The sequence below is a fragment of the Ichthyophthirius multifiliis genome (assembly GCF_000220395.1).
Source record: "Ichthyophthirius multifiliis unplaced genomic scaffold scaff_1120509250885, whole genome shotgun sequence".
Taxonomy (NCBI): Eukaryota; Ciliophora; class Oligohymenophorea; order Hymenostomatida; genus Ichthyophthirius; species Ichthyophthirius multifiliis.
The window spans coordinates 123,481-142,332 of record NW_004086406.1 but is presented as its reverse complement, the minus strand read 5'-3'; the positions used below and the strand labels follow the sequence as shown (position 1 = coordinate 142,332).

General features: G+C 17.3%; 4 protein-coding genes across 4 annotated transcripts, besides 22 other annotated features; 1 reads left to right on the top strand and 3 right to left on the bottom strand. All coding sequences in view use genetic code 6, as the record gives it.

The window, feature by feature from the left end:
• Nucleotides 1-1,294: 1,294 nt before the first annotated feature.
• Nucleotides 1,295-1,329: a microsatellite.
• A 78-nt stretch (nt 1,330-1,407) lies between these two features.
• Nucleotides 1,408-1,461: a microsatellite.
• Nucleotides 1,410-1,461: a microsatellite.
• A 1,015-nt stretch (nt 1,462-2,476) lies between these two features.
• IMG5_107540 (hypothetical protein) lies at nt 2,477-5,082 on the bottom strand (the record flags this gene model as incomplete). Its single annotated transcript, XM_004034972.1, has 3 exons — nt 2,477-3,084; nt 3,258-4,602; nt 4,653-5,082. 3 exons carry the CDS (start codon nt 5,080-5,082, stop codon nt 2,793-2,795), a joined length of 2,067 nt encoding a protein of 688 aa, XP_004035020.1. The 3' UTR covers nt 2,477-2,792.
• A 246-nt stretch (nt 5,083-5,328) lies between these two features.
• Nucleotides 5,329-5,400: a microsatellite.
• A 714-nt stretch (nt 5,401-6,114) lies between these two features.
• Nucleotides 6,115-6,153: a microsatellite.
• A 202-nt stretch (nt 6,154-6,355) lies between these two features.
• On the bottom strand, nt 6,356-7,539 carry IMG5_107530 (zinc finger protein, putative; the record flags this gene model as incomplete). The annotated part of the gene is made up of 6 exons (XM_004034971.1): nt 6,356-6,687; nt 6,752-6,895; nt 6,945-7,004; nt 7,104-7,194; nt 7,268-7,337; nt 7,434-7,539. 6 exons carry the CDS (start codon nt 7,537-7,539, stop codon nt 6,580-6,582), a joined length of 579 nt encoding a protein of 192 aa, XP_004035019.1. The 3' UTR covers nt 6,356-6,579.
• Nucleotides 6,870-6,906: a microsatellite.
• Nucleotides 7,540-8,066: 527 nt separating the features above from the next.
• Nucleotides 8,067-8,116: a microsatellite.
• Nucleotides 8,117-8,216: 100 nt separating this feature from the next.
• Nucleotides 8,217-8,261: a microsatellite.
• A 583-nt stretch (nt 8,262-8,844) lies between these two features.
• On the top strand, nt 8,845-11,701 carry IMG5_107520 (hypothetical protein). Its single transcript, XM_004034970.1, has 5 exons — nt 8,845-8,971; nt 9,034-9,469; nt 9,522-9,659; nt 9,702-9,858; nt 9,916-11,701. The coding sequence occupies exons 2-5, from the start codon at nt 9,205-9,207 to the stop codon at nt 10,247-10,249; spliced, it is 894 nt and encodes a 297-aa protein (XP_004035018.1). The 5' UTR covers nt 8,845-8,971; nt 9,034-9,204; the 3' UTR covers nt 10,250-11,701.
• Nucleotides 9,358-9,393: a microsatellite.
• IMG5_107510 (hypothetical protein) lies at nt 10,461-12,467 on the bottom strand. Its single transcript, XM_004034969.1, has 4 exons — nt 12,231-12,467; nt 11,766-12,178; nt 11,309-11,713; nt 10,461-11,262 (listed from the first exon to the last, which is right to left on the bottom strand). The coding sequence occupies exons 1-4, from the start codon at nt 12,416-12,418 to the stop codon at nt 10,562-10,564; spliced, it is 1,707 nt and encodes a 568-aa protein (XP_004035017.1). The 5' UTR covers nt 12,419-12,467; the 3' UTR covers nt 10,461-10,561.
• Nucleotides 11,728-11,758: a microsatellite.
• Nucleotides 12,468-12,500: 33 nt separating the features above from the next.
• Nucleotides 12,501-12,534: a microsatellite.
• Nucleotides 12,501-12,543: a microsatellite.
• A 1,912-nt stretch (nt 12,544-14,455) lies between these two features.
• Nucleotides 14,456-14,498: a microsatellite.
• Nucleotides 14,499-14,511: 13 nt separating this feature from the next.
• Nucleotides 14,512-14,549: a microsatellite.
• A 597-nt stretch (nt 14,550-15,146) lies between these two features.
• Nucleotides 15,147-15,194: a microsatellite.
• Nucleotides 15,195-16,678: 1,484 nt separating this feature from the next.
• Nucleotides 16,679-16,737: a microsatellite.
• Nucleotides 16,686-16,737: a microsatellite.
• Nucleotides 16,738-17,714: 977 nt separating this feature from the next.
• Nucleotides 17,715-17,739: a microsatellite.
• A 460-nt stretch (nt 17,740-18,199) lies between these two features.
• Nucleotides 18,200-18,264: a microsatellite.
• A 73-nt stretch (nt 18,265-18,337) lies between these two features.
• Nucleotides 18,338-18,406: a microsatellite.
• An 86-nt stretch (nt 18,407-18,492) lies between these two features.
• Nucleotides 18,493-18,565: a microsatellite.
• Nucleotides 18,566-18,806: 241 nt separating this feature from the next.
• Nucleotides 18,807-18,852: part of a microsatellite that runs on past the window's edge.

Sequence of the window (18,852 nt, the reverse complement as noted above, 5' to 3'; positions counted from 1 at the left end):
CTACTATATTTTAAGATTTTATGCCATCTAAATTAGATCCACTAGCTTCTTACTGTCTTATAGGAAAAACCTTATCTATATTCTTAATGAGCTAAAATTAAGATAAAATATGAAAATTATGTCCAAGATAAAATAATAATATATTTAAAAAAAAGCTAGAAAAGCTTATAATAATCAAAAATTTTAATGTTAGAAAAATACTAATAGAAAATCCTTAACAAGTTTATTAGTAAGCAATCTCTTTTATTTTTAATATATATAATAAACTATATTTAATAATAATAAAAAAAAAAGAACCTAAGTCTTCTCCAAACTAGATACAATTATTATTTTAAGAAATCCATTAGAAATCGAGTAAAGGATTGTTTTATGAATTCTGATTTTAAATAATTAAATTAATATCATTCAAGAAATCTTAAATATAAATATTTAGGTTTAATGTGGCAAAGAGCAGTTAATTAATAATTTCTAATGAGTTTTATCCCATAAAATCAGAAACATTTTAAATATAATTAAACAATGTTTAATATCTTTTTTGAATATTATTAGTATCACAACCGTAATATCTTTTTTAAAAATCAAGTAATAAATATTAATTTTTCAAATCGCTAAGAACAATACAAAAGTTTTAATTATTTAAAGGAACATTAAAGTTATTAGAATTACTAATAATTATATAAGAATCTGAGTCGCATTATTCTATTACCATAACCAGTTTTTCTTATCTTGAATTTTACCTTAAACATTATTATTAATTAAGATATTTCTAAAAATTATCTAAATAATACTAAGCTTCGTAAAAGTCAAGCATGAACGAATCTCCTACACTTACTTTTTCATCCAAATCATTATCATTCCATATAACTCCTTTTTTTTTGAGTAACTAATGCTGTTTTTATATTTATTAAATGTACTTTTCTAAATTGTAAAACTTATCTTTAATTTGATTTTAATTTTAGTTAATAAGTGAAATATTTTCATTTAAATTATTTAAATCTTATAATGGACTAGACAAACCAAAAGTATTAATTAATTATCCTTTTCCTAATTATAGAGAAATTTTGCATTCTTTTATTGTTTAAATTATTTCTTGACTTAAAAAACTAGATTCAAAAAGTTATTCAGGGTTGGTAAGAATTTAGTTATATGATTAGCAAACTTCCATGAATGTAATTGTAAATAAAGCATATAAAAAAGTAAGAAAAAAACTTAATATCAAAATTGAATTAATAAATATCCAGAAATATTATAAAGCTACTTTAAACATATATTGTTAAAAAAAATACCTATAAGCTAATAAAATTAGAATAATAAAACTAGAAAATAAAAAAAAAAAATTATTAAGTATTACAAAAATTAATGTTATAAATAAAATTAAATCAAACTTTTTTAATAATAAAAATAAAAAAATATATAAATATATAAATATATAAATATATAATATATATATATATATATATACTTTTTAAGTTTTTTAGTATATTTATTCAATAAAATTATTTATTTCGAATTTCGTATTTTCTATAATATTTATCCCATTTTTCAAATATTATTTTAAATTATTACTTTATATTATTCTGTTTAATTTTTAATGTATTAATTTTATTTTATTTAAAACATCATCACTAGATTCTTAAATAAGTTTTTATAATTTTTGTTTTTATAAAAAGTATAACTTGCTTGCTTTTTTTTAATAGTTTATAAATTAAAAAATAATTTAATTTTTTTTTTTTTAACTATTAAAAAAATGCGATCATGTTCTACTTTTTTTTAATACAATAATTTAATATTGTTCCATTTAAATTTATTGGACCAAATCCTCCAAAAGAATAGAATGTTGAAGGAATATCATAAATAGCAAATATATGGTTATCGTATTTTTTATTATACAATTCTAAACCATCATAAGCTTTTACTTGACTAATTAAACTTTAGATACTCACTAAAATCATATCTAATTTGTTTTAATTTATTGTTTTTTAAAGGTTTTTCATATATTCATCTATATTTAATGTTATATTAATTAGCCTTTATTTTAATTAATAAAGTCCTCCATAGTTTGCTTCTTCATTATTTGATATTATGAAAGATTGTTAATACTTTAAATTATCTAACGAGCTTGCAAAAGAGCATTTAGAAATCTTTTTTTATTTAATAAAAAAAATTTATTTTTTAAAAATATATAATTATATTACTTAATATTCATTATAAATAGTTGTAGATATTGAAAGTCCTGCTATTGATGTGCTGATTATCAAAATAGCGAAAAAAGCAATTAATGTAAGGAGATAAATAAAGTTTTTTTTTTTTAAATTAGCATCAAGTTTTTTTATTTTTAAGTAATAAGGTAAACCTGTTTTTTAATTTTAAAATATTTTGTTTTGAATAAATTAATATTTTTATAATAATAAATTACTTATTTAATTAAATGTATTTAAATAGAATAAAATAAAAATAAAAATGGTGATTATAAAAAAAAAAAATGATTATTATAGGAAAGGCTCCTTTTTAAAAAATTGCACTTATATTTCCATCTAATAAATGATTTCCTATAGGTTCTCCAAAATTAGATCTATATTCTTGTATTTATTTTTATGAATAATCTTTCTCATTTTTGTTCAGATAACCAAACTAAAAAGAATCATTGCATATATATTCATAATAATCTGATTCTAAATGATCATTATTTTAGTTGGGTATTTCTTATAAATTCTTTATTATTGAGCTCTCTACTTTGTGATTCTCAATTATAATTATAAAGATTAAGGAAAAGCATAATAATTTTAAAAGAGTCATATTTTTTATTTTTAATTATACTAATGGATTTATACCTTTTTTATTAATTTAATGATTGATTATTTAAATTTATAGAATTATGTTTTTTTATAGTTTATTTTAAAACAAAAAAAAGTCTTAATTTTTTTTATAAAAATATTGGTTTTTAAGCAAATTTTTGTTAATTTAGTTATTGTATCATTTTTTTTCAAAATATAAAATTTTACGCTAGAAATTTAATTAATTGTTTTATATTAATATGTATCTTTTTGAAATATAATTAGGATTATTAAAAACAATTTGTTTTTGCTAATATAATATATATTTAAATAAATATTTTTAATTTATTATTAAATTGTATATAATTAAAAGATTTTTTTTTTAAAAAAAAATTATAATTAATTTTAAATAAAATTATTCTATAATATAAACTACTAATAAAATATTACATTTTTTTTTTTTTAAATAAAATATTATTTCACTCATCATAAAGGCATCCTTCAGGTAAATATCCCATGAATTTATCTTTACCAATCAGATTATCATCGTATATTTTGACATAACTACTATTTTCAAGAATTTAGAATTCCGGTTCAAAGAAATTTCTATTGGCCTTCTAAAATTAGCTTTTGAATTCTTCTTTATTAAACGAATTATTTTCAATAGCATCTTTCATTTTAAGGGCTAATTAATTAAGTCTTTTAGCTCTAGATCTTAAATAGGAATACTAAATATTAAATAAATCACCAAACATTTTGAAATGCCTCATGGATCTTTTAGTAGAACTTCTAAGTAATTATGGGTTTGGATTATTTTCTAAAAACCAGACTCTAGAATCATCATCAATTAAAAAATCAACAGCAAAGTTTTCATTTACTCTTGAGTCTTTAAATAAATCATGTTCACCACTTTTTACTAAATGAATAATAGCTTAATAGATTTATGGATAGATATTATTTTCAAGCCAATTTTTATCTTTTATTATTTTGTGTTCTAAAAGATAGTCCTATAAACCTTCCAAAGCAAATTCAACTACAAAATCGTCACTTATTTTTTTTGACAAAGAAGTATTACACACATGAGTTTCTTATTTAAAATTAAACTTATCATAAGGAAGTGCACATTTCTTTAATAAGGCTAATTTTTCACAATATATAATTAAAGGATCTGTACTTGCTATAAAAAAATATATTCTTGCTTCTAGTTTATGTCCGTCTAATAAAAGAGGATTATTAATATATCTTTATACTTAATATACATCTGTATCATTATCGTTTTTTATATCTTTACATTTTTTACCATTATTATACATTTATAAAAAGTTTTTGTGCTCATTTGGAGTTAATAATGTTATCCCTTCACCTCTATGAATATCTCTTCCTTGCTTTATTATAAAGGCTATTCCTTATTTTTCTATTAGCTTCTTATATTCATCACTTTAAATATAATCAAAGAATTATTTGCATTCTTATGGATCATATAAACGATAAGACTCTGGCATGAAAGTAGTTTTAGCATCACACTCTTCTCTATTTTTAAACTTCTTTTCTTTATATAATCTATAATTATCAATCACTAAATCTTTTCCTGTAATTGCCCACTTTCCAGGGATGTGATTAGATGATTAATATGTACAAAACAAGTTTGCATTAAATTTATGAAAATGATGAAAACGCGAAATACTTGAATGTATTAAAGTAGTTTCTAAAGGAATCTATTATGTACGACTATTTTCTTATTAATAACTCATTGAAGCTCCTATTTTTGGTAACACATCAACTCCAAAATCTGTAACTACTTCTCTAGCAATATCTGTGTTTCTAAAATCTTTATTAATTTTGTATTTATATTAATTTTAATTTTAATAAAAAAAAAACCTGATAATATATAATAATTTTCAAAAATTGATTCAGGATGAAGAATATGATATTAATCGCTATTTATACAATATTTATCATTATTTATTAATGACATATGAAATTTATTAAATTATTATCTATTCTCATAATGAATTTATAAATTCATTGGTTTCGTATTAAATTCTTAAAAATATTCTGCTATTTATTTCGCTATTTACTTTTTTCCTACCCATGCTTAATCTATTTCTTTTTTTATTGGTTTATTGTGAATACCATAATGTTAATGCGCTTTTTATTTCAGTTGTTTAGAAATGTAATATTACTTTTCACCTTAGCTATTTATTTTTACTTGGTAGTCTTTGCCTTCAACATAATCACCATTTTTAAGTGAATTTTGATTTCCTTATTTATCAAATAAAGCATAATATATAAATATTGATATTGCCATTCCAGATATTACTAGAAATACTTTTTAAGTAGATTTTTTATTTTTTTAACGATTATGTTTTGGAATAATTATCGCCATTTTTTACGTAATTTATTTTTTCAATATAAAAAATTATAAAAAGATATAGATAGTTTTATTTTTATATAATTTTAATATATAATTTATTTAGGAAATATAGTAAAAAAAATATTTATATGCACTTATAAATTTGTAAAATAAAGAAATAAAATATCTTGATAAAATTTATTTAATAAAAATTAATTAAAAATATAATACTTTAATAAAATAAATATAAATATTTATACCTTTAAAAAATTATAAAAGTATTTTATTTAAAAATGAATAAATAACAATATATAAATGTTTTAATATATGATGACTATTATGAAAATTAATATGCGTTTAAAGAAATAGTTAAAACTTTTGCTCTTAAAAAATTTAAAGATAATTAACACTTATTTAAACGTATTATATAAATTGAAAATTATTAAACACAATTATTTTTATACACAAATTACAATTAAATAAAGTAATATGATGTAGATGGAATTATTTTACTATTAAATAAAAATTTAGAAAATTGCTTTGATTTAGTATTAAATAATATGAAAAAATTTCTTGGGGAATTTAATAAAGAAACAGCTTATTTACTTGTAGTATTTTAGAATAAGCAAAAGAAGATATTGATTAATTAGGAATAAATTAATAACTTTAGCGATCAACATAATTTATTTTATATAGAAATAGATAACTTCTCTAAATAAGAAGTAAATAAAATATTCATAGAATTAGGAAAATCTATTAAATATATTAAATGCTAAAGATTTGAATTAGTATAAAATTAAAATACCTACAATAAATACTATAAAAAAATAAAATATATGATTTTTACTTTATTTATATATTATATTTTAAAATTTTTAATTTGATTAAAAAATTTCTTGATTAATATGTTTCCATCTTTACAAAATAAATTCATTTGATTTTATTAATCGATAATTTTATACATAAAGAATAAAAATATGCTCTAATATTATATTTTTTTCATTAATTATATATTGTTTATTAATTGAATTAAACTAAAAATTTTAAAATTTTAAAATATTAATTTTTTAATTATTTATCGTTTTTATAATAATTTTACTTAATAAGAAATTATTATTTAAATTAATATGTAATCTTTTTTTTTAGAATAAACATTATTTTTTATTTTGGATTAGTTGTTTTTTGAAAAAAAATTAAATTTTATCATTATTTTATACATATATATTTTTTAAACTTATATTCTTTTAGTTATATTATTTAAGTACATTTTTGTGAAGAAAATAGATTAGTCTCATTATGATTCAGAAGGTAAAGAAAGTCTTATATAATTAGTAAATAAGTATTTAATTAATTTAGTAAAAACCAAATTTTATAAATTTATTGAATTTTTCTAAGATTAACTCTCTGTTTATTCTTTATTTTATTTATCACTTTTTGTATTTGAGTATTTTATCAAACTAAAAATCTTATTTAATTGTTACGTGTATGACAATTCTAGCTTTATAACATCAATTTTAGATAATTAATATTTTATTAAATATAGTAAAAATATAGAAAATCCTTTTAAATTTTATTATTTTAATTATAAAAACAACCATTTATATTTTAAAAATATAAAATGTACCTAAAGATATAAAAGGTAAACATTTTCTTGTGTAAGTAGATAATATTATTATTTATTTCCAAAATTTGCTTAATATTTTTTATATTCTGCTAATTTTTTTTATTTTAAATTGTCATAATATTAATTTCTTTTTTATTAATATTCCTTTTTTTTAAAAAAAAATGTTTTTAAAATAATTAAATATAATTTATACCTTATTGTTTTTAAAATATTCATTAATAAATATATCTAAAAGAAGATTGACTTTAATTATCTAAAAATATTTATTAAAAAAGAAATAAATATAATATATGAATAAATTTTGTGAATCTAAAGAATTAGATATTTATATTATTTATTGTTTTTGTTTTACTCTTAAGTTAACTAAAAATAGTTTTCTACATACAGGACATTATTATTTTAATAAACAAAACTGTTCGTTTTTAATACATTATTCACAAAAGCTTTATTTAAAGGTAATATTTTATAAATAATAAAAATAAAAAAATAGATATAATCTAAATTTATAAATAATACTTATGCCCACAAGTTAGAGTTACAGGCCTTAATAATATATTTAAACAAATTGGACATTCAAACATTGTATCTGTTAATGTATTCTCTTATTAATAATTTTGGTTCATATTGTACAATAAAATAAATAAATTGTAATTTTTTAATTTTATAAAATTGTTATTTTTACGTATTAATTATAAAATTATTTATATATGCTATAATAATTGTATTAATGATAATAATTAATATTTTAAATATAATTTTATGTATTTTTTTAAAAAAATAATAAACATTTAATTAAAGACCTTAATAAAAATTTATAATTTTAATTAATATATATTTATTTAATTTATAATTATTTTTCTATATAACTTAATAAATATTAGGTTAGCCGTCATCACATATATAATTAATATCATCATGTTATTTTTTTAATTGTAGATAAAATAAAAGGCATAAATTTATTTAATTTTTAAAAATTAAATATCCAGAGATTATAGAAGTTATGCTATTAATTTTATTTTATTTTAAATAATTTTTTTAATCCTAAATTAATATTATATTTTTAATTATTGTTAAAATTTTTGCTGTTAGATTTTTTAGTATTGAATATTTTAAAAGATTCGGTATTTTATTAATTTTTTTTATAAACTAAAATTATGTCTTTTTATATTTTTTAAACCTAAAGTTCGTTTATATGTTTTTATTTAATTATTAAATTGGTATATAAATTTTGCCATAAATTTTATTAAATTTTAAATTTGTTTTCCATAATTAATTGCTCCAAATAGAAAGATTTAACTTTTATTATTAAATCTATTATAATATATATATATATATATATATATATATATATATATTATATATATAAATCTTAACAAAAGCTTAGGAAATCTTACTATTAATAATAATATTCAGGTCATTTGTTTTTAAATCTTTGTTATATTATTGGTTATAATAATTAATGGTATAATTTATAAATATTAACATATACTAATTTAAAATTTTATATATATTTATTTATTTTTTATTAATTGAATTGAAAATAAAGTTATCAGATTTATTAATTTATTTAATATTTTATTGTTATTTTTAAATTATTTATTACATTATTTATATTAAATTAATTTTAATTAGAGTTTTAATAAATTTGTAAATTTTTAAAATTATAATTTGTTTTTAAAATACTTAATAATAAGATTATTTATTAATTTTTTAATTATTTTTAAAAAATGTTATATTTAAAAATATTTGATAAATAATTTATGAATAAAATTATTAAAATTTTATGTAAATATATAAAAATAAACAATTATATATACCATTATTAAATTAAAAAGATTTGCGCTTTTTCAATTAATTTTCAATATATTTAATTAATAAACTATAAATCTAATAAATTTATTTATAATAAAAATTATAATTAATACTATAAAAAAAGAAAATATAAATAAAATATTTTATATAGAATTTATTATAGTTTTAATTAATTAAAGCTAAAGAAAAACAAAATATTTATTATTTAACTAAAAATAATATATAAATTATTTATGGGATAAGATTGCTCTTCAGCATGTTGTTAAGCAAATAAATAAACAGAAATAAAAACTGAATAAGGAGATGTAAATTAAAATGTAGGAACTGCAGCATTATATTAAGATTCAAACTCTTAAAAATTGAATAATAGTAATAAAAAAAATAGTATTGATAATGAAAGCAATAAAAGTATAAAAAAGAAAAATAAAATCCAGCAAAAAAAATATATATCTATTCAAATAATTATAAAGATAATGAAAAAAAAAAATATAGTGACGATAATATAGATGAAAAATTGATAATATAAAACAATTAAGAAAAAATTAATATTAAAATATAAACTAAAAATAATTTTGAAAGTGATTAATAATTTCTTAATAATTTGTAAATCTAGTTTTAAGAAGATTAAAGAAATACCCAAGATGAGGATATATCTAATATTAATACTAATGATAATTAAAATTTAAAAAGAGAAAAAAAAGCTCCTTTTGAATTTCAAATTGGAGTTGTATATACAGGAGAGTGGATTGGTTTTATTTTCTTAATACAAAAGAATTTTGTTTATATTAACTTTTTTTATAATATTTTTTAATTTATATTATCTTTTTAATATCTTTTAAAAAATTATAGGTAAATGTAGAGATGGCTATGGAATTTAAACTTGGGCTGATGGAGCAAAATACGAAGGTAATGTATTTTATTTATAAATTTTTAATTTAAAAAAAAAAAAAAACTTTAGGTTATTGGAAAGATAATAAAGTAAGCGGATAAGGTAAATTTTGGCATGTAGATGGTGATATATATGACGGATAATGGGAATAAGATAAAGCAAACGGCTTTGGAAATTATATACACATTAATGGTGCTACTTATCAAGGTTTTAATTATTTATTAAGAAAATTAATGATATAAAATAAAGGTCATTGGAAAGATGATTTATAAGATGGATTTGGAATAGAAATTTGGACTGATGGATCAAAATATGAAGGATATTATAAAGAAGGCAAAAAGCATGGCGAAGGGAAATATATTTGGAGTGATAATTCTTAATATATAGGTAATTGGTTTGAAAATAGGTTTTTAATTTTATATTTGTTTTAAGCATTTATTAATTTATTATAAATTTCATTTAGAATTTCAGGGAAAGGAATTTATATATGGGCAGATGGACGCAGATATGAAGTTTTATAAAAAAAACATTAATATCAAATACTAAAAAAAATAAGGGCGATTGGCTTAATAATAATATGCATGGAAAAGGTATATATACTTGGAAAGATGGAAGAAAATATGAAGGAGAATATTTATATGATAAAAAGAATGGCTATGGAATTTATACTTGGGCTGATGGAAGAAGATATGAGGGAAATTGGACGAATGGAAAGTAACTATATATTTTATAAATAGTATTTATTTATTTTTTTCCTTTTTTAGATAACATGGCAAAGGTAAATATATATTACCTGATGGATCAGTAAAATTAGGGATTTGGGAAGAAAGCAAAAGAATAAAATGGTTAGAAAATGATACTGATTTTGATTTAAAAAGCCTTTTATCTTCTTAAGCTTAATAGAATTAATGAATTTTATTAAAAAGAGAATAGTGAATTTTTGCATTTATTGAATAAAAGATTTATCTTTAATAGAATTGTAATTAATATATAGGTTTATGATTTATTGTGTTTAAAAAAAAATATGTATAAAATACTTAAATAAAAAACATACAAAATAATAACTAAAATTGATAATTATAAAAAAAAAAAACGTAAAATTTATTTTTTCAATACATATCACCCATTCCACCCATACCTCCCATAGGCATTTTAGGACCATCTTTCTTATCTTTAACATCTTCAACAACAATACATTCAGAAGTGATCATTAAAGAGGCAACAGAGGTTGCATCAATAAGTGCTCTTCTAACAACTTTAGTTGGATCAATAATTCCAGCATCAAATAAGTTACAATAGACATCCTTGGCGGCATCGTAACCAATGGCTTCATCGTTTTATTCAAGAAGTTTACCAACAATAATAGCTCCTTCTTTACCGGCGTTTTCTGCGATAGTTTTGCAAGGGATTTAAATAGATTTTTTAACAATTTAGATACCTATGTTTTAATCGAAATTTTCTCCTTTTAATTAATCTAAGCATTTAGAAGAATATAATAAAGCGCAACCACCTCCGATAACAATACCTTCTTAAACAGCAGCTTTAGTAGCACATAAGGCGTCTGTGATTCTATCTTTAATTTCTCCTACTTCTACTTCTGAAGCTCCTCCTACTTTAATAACTCCAACTCCTCCTTAAAATTTAGCTAGTCTTTCTTAAAGTTTTTCTTTATCATATTCTGAGGTGCTATTACTAATTTATTCTTTTATTTAAACACATCTTTCTGTTATTGCTTCTTATTCACCAGCTCCATCCATTATGACAGTATCATCTTTTGTTACAATGACTTTCTTGCAACTTCCAAGTACATCTTTTTTTTTATAAATATTATATATATAATATATATAATTTTATACTAATTTCCGCATTTTCAAAGTTTAAGCCAACTTCTTCACTAATTACAACACCATTAGTCAAAATAGCAATATCATTTAAAATAGATTTTCTATTATCACCAAAAGCGGGAGCCTTAACAGCACAAACATTCAAACCTCCTCTAATTTTATTTACAACTAAAGTTGCTAAAGCTTCAGATTCAACATCTTCGCAAATTAAAAGGATAGGTTTGTTTTATTTCATTGCATGTTCAAGGAAAGGTAAAATACTTTATACATTAGATATTTTCTTTTCAGCTATTAAAATTAAAGGGTTATCTAATTCACATTTTTAAGATTTTGTGTTGTTTACAAAATATGGAGAAATGTATCCTCTATCAAATCTCATACCTTCAACAAATTCGATTTCATGACTTAATGTTTTTCCTTATTTTTTTATATTTTAATAAAAATATTTTTAAATAAAAATATAAAATACCATCAGCCACTGTTATAGTTCCATGTTCTCCAGTTTTTTCCATTAATTTAGCAATAATATCTCCGATTTCACGGTCTCCATTAGCAGAAATAGTAGCTACATTAGAAATTAATTAAGATGTATTGACAGGTTTTGAATTATTTTTTAAAGTTTTAACTATATGATCTACAGCTAAATTTATTCCTCTTCTTAAATCCATAGGGTTCATTCCTGCAGCTACTGATTTACATCCTTCTTTGAATATTGCTCTTGCTAATATAGTGGCAGTGGTTGTTCCATCTCCGGCTTCATCATTGGTTTTTTAAGCAACTTATTTTACTAATGAAGCACCTATGTTTTCAAATTTATCAGAAAATTCAATACTTTTAGCAACTGTAACACCATCTTTTGTTATTTTTGGAGATCCAAATGTTCTATTTATTGTATTTTTTTTAAAAAAAATATATATATGAATTTATTTATTACTGTTCAATTACAACATTACGCCCTTTGGGACCTAATGTAGTTTATACAGCGTCTGCAAGTTTTTCACAACCTACTAACATTTTTTATCTACATTCGTTGCCAAAACTTAATTCTTTGGCGGCAAAGAAGAAAGGGAATTGTTAAGTAAGAAGTTTACTAGATGTTTTTAAGGATTTTTAAAGGAACATTTTTTTATTTTTTGTTTTATTTAATTTTTTATTAATAATATTTTTTAGTTTTTTGCTTTTATTTGTAAAAAAAAATTATATCTTTTTTTTTATTTTAATTTTATTTTTTTTTATTTGGTTTTATTGCTTTCTAGAAATATCTAATAATCAAGTAAAATTCTTTTTTTCCATTTAATTTTAAAATATAATTTTATATTTTTAATATTATTTACATGTTTTTTTAACAATTTTTTAAAAATATTTGGATATTTAATATATATATATATATAAAATAAAAAAATATACAATTTAAGTATTCTAGAATACTATTTGTTAAATAAAAAATATTATTTCTAAAAAAAATAAGCAAATATTTATATTAATTTAATATTATATAAACAATAATTCTAAAAAACAAATTTAAAATATTAAAATAATTAATATGAAAATTATTTTTATTAGTATAATATACAAATATGTTTATTTTTATTTTTATTTTAGTTTATTATTTATTGTGAATAATTTATATTACTTTTCTTTTAATTTGTTTTGGAATTTTTTTTAATTATAAAATTATATTTAACCTTAATATTTTTTATTTTTATATAATCTATTTTTTTATACGATAACAATAATATATAAAAAAAATTAAATATAATTATAAAAAAAATTATTAAATAAATAATTATGTTTTTGAATATAAATTTATTTAATAAAATAAATAGAAAATCATAATACTAGTGAAGATATAAACCATAAAATACTAATATAAAATAATAAAATACGTTATTTATTTTCATTTGTAAAAGGAGTTAACTTAGCAATACAATCCAATAAATCTCTTTGCTTATCAATTTATTCTTAATATCCTGTATCAAGAGTTATCAAAGGACATAATGTAGCAAGTGTTTATACTGAATCTAAATTAGGATACATTTTAAATTAATAAGAAAAGCAATCATTGAAAAGTTTCAATCCATTTCTATATATTCTTGTATTTACATATGCACCGCTATATTTATGTAAATCAGGATCTTATTCAAGATCAAGAGGTATTTGATGTTTAAAAAAGCAAAATTATAAAGCATTACCTTCTTTATAATTTAAATAGCAAAATATATTTTTTATTAAGAATAATGTTAAAAATATTTTAATTTTAATTTTCATTTATAACTTTTTATTTTTTTATTTTATTTTATTATAAATGATGCTTAAAATCCTCAAAAAAAAATTATTCATAAACCTTAAAAGATACATAAAACCTTGATTTTAAATTATTTTATTTATTTTACGTATCATTTTAAAAATAATTTTTAATAAATTAAACTTTATTTGCTTTTTTTTTTTACATAAATTATTTATGTTTTTATATTTTTTTAAAGGATTTGTTTTAAACCTTAAAAATAATTAAATTCAAATTCAAATAATTAAATATAAATGCTTATATCTTATATTATTTGATTTTATTTTTTATAGTTATTATTAGAAATAAATTAAAATATATTTTTAAATAAATAAAATATAAATTATACGATTTTCTATATATATATATAAGTTATTTATAAAATGGATAAAGATATAACTTAATAAATAGTTTAATAAATAAAGAATATGTAGCCAAAAAATAATATTTATAGAAGTTTTGATGAGCATTTTATAACATTAATTCAGACTCATTAAATAAATTTTGAAAAAGAAAAATTTGATGATATTTTGATTTTATTTAATAAAGCAACATAAAATATGGAAATCGATTAATCAATTAAAAAAATTATATAAATAAAGCTATCTCCTTTTTTAAAATATAAAGTAAAAATTAATTATTTTATTTAAGATATATTTAAAAATAAACTAATAAAAGGATTGGAATAAAAAAATATTAGATTTACAATTCTAATAAAATATACAATAAACTGAATGGATAGGATATGATATCTTTATGTAAATATAATAAAAAACTTGTAAAATATAAACAAATTCTTAATTATAAAAATAGAAAACCTGTTTTTGGAATTGCAATATGTAATTTGACTGATTTAAATGAAATTGAAAGTTTTAAATTAAAATATTAATAATTAAAAAATGTATTAATTAAAATATTGATTTTATGATTTTATATTTTATAATAATATATAGAATTTATAATAATATAGATAATCTTTATTAAGATTATTTATTATTGGTAATAATAATGAATAAGAGATAAATACAATTTTAAATTTTGAGTATAGTTTTATATATATAAATATTTAAACTTTATAAAATGAAGAAATTTTTATAAATGAATTAAAAACTCATATAAACTAACTTGTATTAGAAATATCGATATTCTTATCTACATAATTCGAAAAATTAATGTAAATTAAAAATATGAATTAACTAAATAAAAATTATTAAAAATAAAAAAAGAAATGATTCTTAAAACGCAATTTTTATAAACTAATAAGAAGAAAAAATAAACGATTAATCAAAGATGAAGAAAAGAAAAGATGGAAGGGCATAAAAGACTATGGGCGAATATTCCTAAATGTTTTTAAGTACTGAAGATGCAATTATTTATTTCTAAGAAGGTATTAAGTTATAAAAAAAAACCGATGATTTTTTATGGATTGCAGGTTCTTTTTGTGGAATGAGTGCTTGTATTTATTATAACATATTATAAAATGATACTTCTAAAAAACAAGAATTAATAGTTTAAATGAAAGAAACTATAACTAACATTTAGAAAACAAAATTCGAATATTTTTTTTATTTATTTACTTTTAAATATTTAATTTCTCTTAAATAATTAAATTTCAAATTTGAATTTAATGAAGCTGTAAACATTTTTGAATTGTTCAAAAATACTAATGATAAATATTATCTTTCTTAATAATATTAAAAAATAGCTTCAATGTACAAAAGTCTGAAATTCGAGCGAAAATATGCTTTTTATTTACGAAAAGTTAATAATTTTAGATTTTTTTTAAAAAATAAAATAAATTATATTTACAATATTAAAAAATAGGCAGCATATTTATTATAAAAGGAAAGTTAATAAATTTTTCAAAAACTAATTTTAATATGTGCGAAATATTATTAGTTATTTGAGTTAAGTCCTTTCAATAATGAAGGAAAATTATGCAAGTAAGGTTGGTTTTAAATATAAATTTTCAATTTTAAATGATTTGTATGAGAGCTTTACTGATAATTAAATGTAAAATATAATATATATATAAATTTATATAATATATATAAAAAAAGGAAATCAAAAATTATAAAATTGATATTAAGAATATTCGATAATTAAATAATAAAATATAAATAAAACATATTTAATTACCTTTATCAAATAAATCCTTATTTTGAGTTAATATGATTACTTCATAATGAATCAGACCCCATAGCTTTTAATTATTGAAATATTTCCTTCCGATTAAGAAAATTTCATAAAACCCATAATTTAATCTAAAAAAGAATCAATATTTATTTATAACCCATTTTAAAATAAAGGATTAAACAATTTAAAATTTAGTATAGATGAAAATATAAATTTTAAAATAAAGCTTGCTAATCCTTTAAAAATTTAGTACATTATTGATTGTATTTCATTAGAAACTTAAGGTGTTTAGGTTTTAAATTATCCGAAAAGTGTGCAAATTAATTCAAATGATAAAGAAGTTTTTATTGAATTGAATACAAAAGCTTTAAGTGCGGGTAAATTGTAAATTTTAGGGCTAAATTTTAGAGTTTTTAATACTTTATATTAATAATTGGTTGATGAAAAAGGTTTCACTATGAAACAAAGTAAATATTTTTTTTTTTAAAATATATATTTTAATTATATATATATCATCAAAAAAAAGATCTTGATGATAAAAGGAAACTTTATAATTTAAAAGAAATTGTTATTTATGAAAAATAACCAATTTTAAATTGCGAAATTATTGGTGAGAATGACGAATTCGATAATTTAATTTTTGAATAGTCATAATAAATATAGTTTAAATTAGTCCTTAAAATAATAGTTAGGTTCCTGTTAGTAGAATTAAAGTTTTAGTTTGTATCAATTATAAAAACCCTCCTATTTAATAATGTTTTTATATATATTTATATATTCTTTCTTATTAAATTAATTTCTTAGTTTAATACAACTATTAAGATTTCGAATAAATATAAATTAATTTTAATCAAAAATTAACATTAATCCTTGCTTAATAAATTAAACATGAAAATTAAAATGAAAACGAAATATATTTACAATTGCCTTCTTTAAAATAAAATCCTTCTGAAGTTTTTTTATTATTATTATTTATATATATATTTATGTATATCATTATATATAAATTTATATATTATTTGAATATAAAAAATATAAAAAGTTATCTTTTATAACTTTTTAAATATTTTATATGTAAAATGATCAAAGTAATTATGTGAAAGAATTAAATATAAAAAAATAAATTTTAACTTATTAATGTGTAAAAATAGATAGTATTTAAATCTTTGAAAAAAACGAAATAGCTGAAGAAATAGAAAATTTTAAAAACTATTATTTAAACAATTTTTTTTACATCTAAGTCAAAATAATAAAATTAGAAAATTCCAAGAATAGAGAGATAAATATTGAATTTATTTAAAAAAATCATGAAAATTCAGAGAAAATAGAAAATTATAATTTATTAAATAAGATAGATAAGTTAATTAAAGTTTTCTAAATATAGAAAATCAATAAGGATGATTTCAGAAATTTAAATTAGATTCTTTAAATAAAATGGAAAGATTAAGAAAGTTAAATAGAAGGCTTTTTAGAATATCCTTAATTAAATGAATAATAAATTTAGAGAGTTTACTTATAAAACATTAACGTTTAAAGTCATTGCCATTTTGAATAAATAATATTATTTTATACTATTCTATTTTAATTAATTAAAATAATTGCTTTTTAGATAATAATTTAATGATTTTATTAAATACTGAACCATTTTTTATTTAAGGAAAAACATATTTTAAAATAAAATTAGATGAATTTCAATAAAATGAAGAGAAATAATAATTAATATATAATAGTTAGTTTAATTTGAAAACAATATATGAAAATATTAAATAATTTGATTTTAATTTAACAATAATAGATGAAAATAATAAATAAAAGTATATATATTAATAACAGTTTTAAATATGAAAAAAAAATATTTATAAAATAAATTATATATTTTAATAATTTACAAACTAAAAAATTTCAATATACTTTTTTTTCTTTATTTTTATTTTATAACTTATTAAGAGTATTTTCAAAAAAGAATTTATCTAATTAATATTAAAAAGAAATTCTTTATAAAAAAAAATAGTAAAAAAAAATATTTATTATAAGATTAGTTTACTTTTAATTATTTATAATTAATTGGATATTTAGTTATTTTTTCAAAAATTTATATAAAAAAATTAAGGAAAATAAATTTTTGATTTTAATTAATTTTCTTCCACATTCAATTTTTTTTGAAATTCTGTTCTATAAAACAAAATAAAAAATATATAAGAATAGTTATAGTTACTTTTATAATATTATGTTTTCAAATTATCAATTATTGTCTTATTTTGACTTTAAGCGATAATCTATATGAATTTATATATATCTTGATAAAAAATAGTAAAAAATAATTGCAAACTATTTGATTTTATAAAATTTAAAATCTTCTGAAATTGTGAAATTATTAGATTCTTTGATAGGTTAAATAGATAAAAAATATAATAAATAAGATTAATAAAAATAAAAATTTCTTTAATTCAAGTATATAATTTTTAGGATTATCATTAATTTAAATATATAAATATATATATATAAATACATAAAATAATAATATATATATATATATATATATATATATTTAAACAAAATTCAATTATTTAAAAATATAACTTTTTAGTTATATTTAAAAAAAGATTAATTAAAGAAAAATTTATATACATATATATTTATATATATAAATATATATATTAAAATATATATATTTTATTATATATATATATGTTTTTTTGATAATAAAGGTATATTTTAAAATTTTTTTAGATACAAAGTATAGAAAATATAAAATAATATTTATTAGATATTAGATAATTAAATTAAATTAAATTAAATTAAATTAAATTAAATTAAATTAAATTAAATTAAATTAAATTAAATTAAATAATTTGTATTTATCCTATAAACTAATAATCAGAATTTTTAATATCAGCTAACATTTCTTTATTTTTTGTTGAAAAATAATTAAAAATTTTTATAATTATTAATAATAATTCTTTTATTTATTATAAAATCTACAAATTATTAGTTATAAAGAAGTTTACTTTAATAAAATATTGTTATTGCCTTTTATAAATATCTTATATATATTTATTTAATACTAATTTAATTAATCATATCTAAAATTAATATTTTTATATTTTATTTTGCATTCTTTTTATTTTTTTTTATA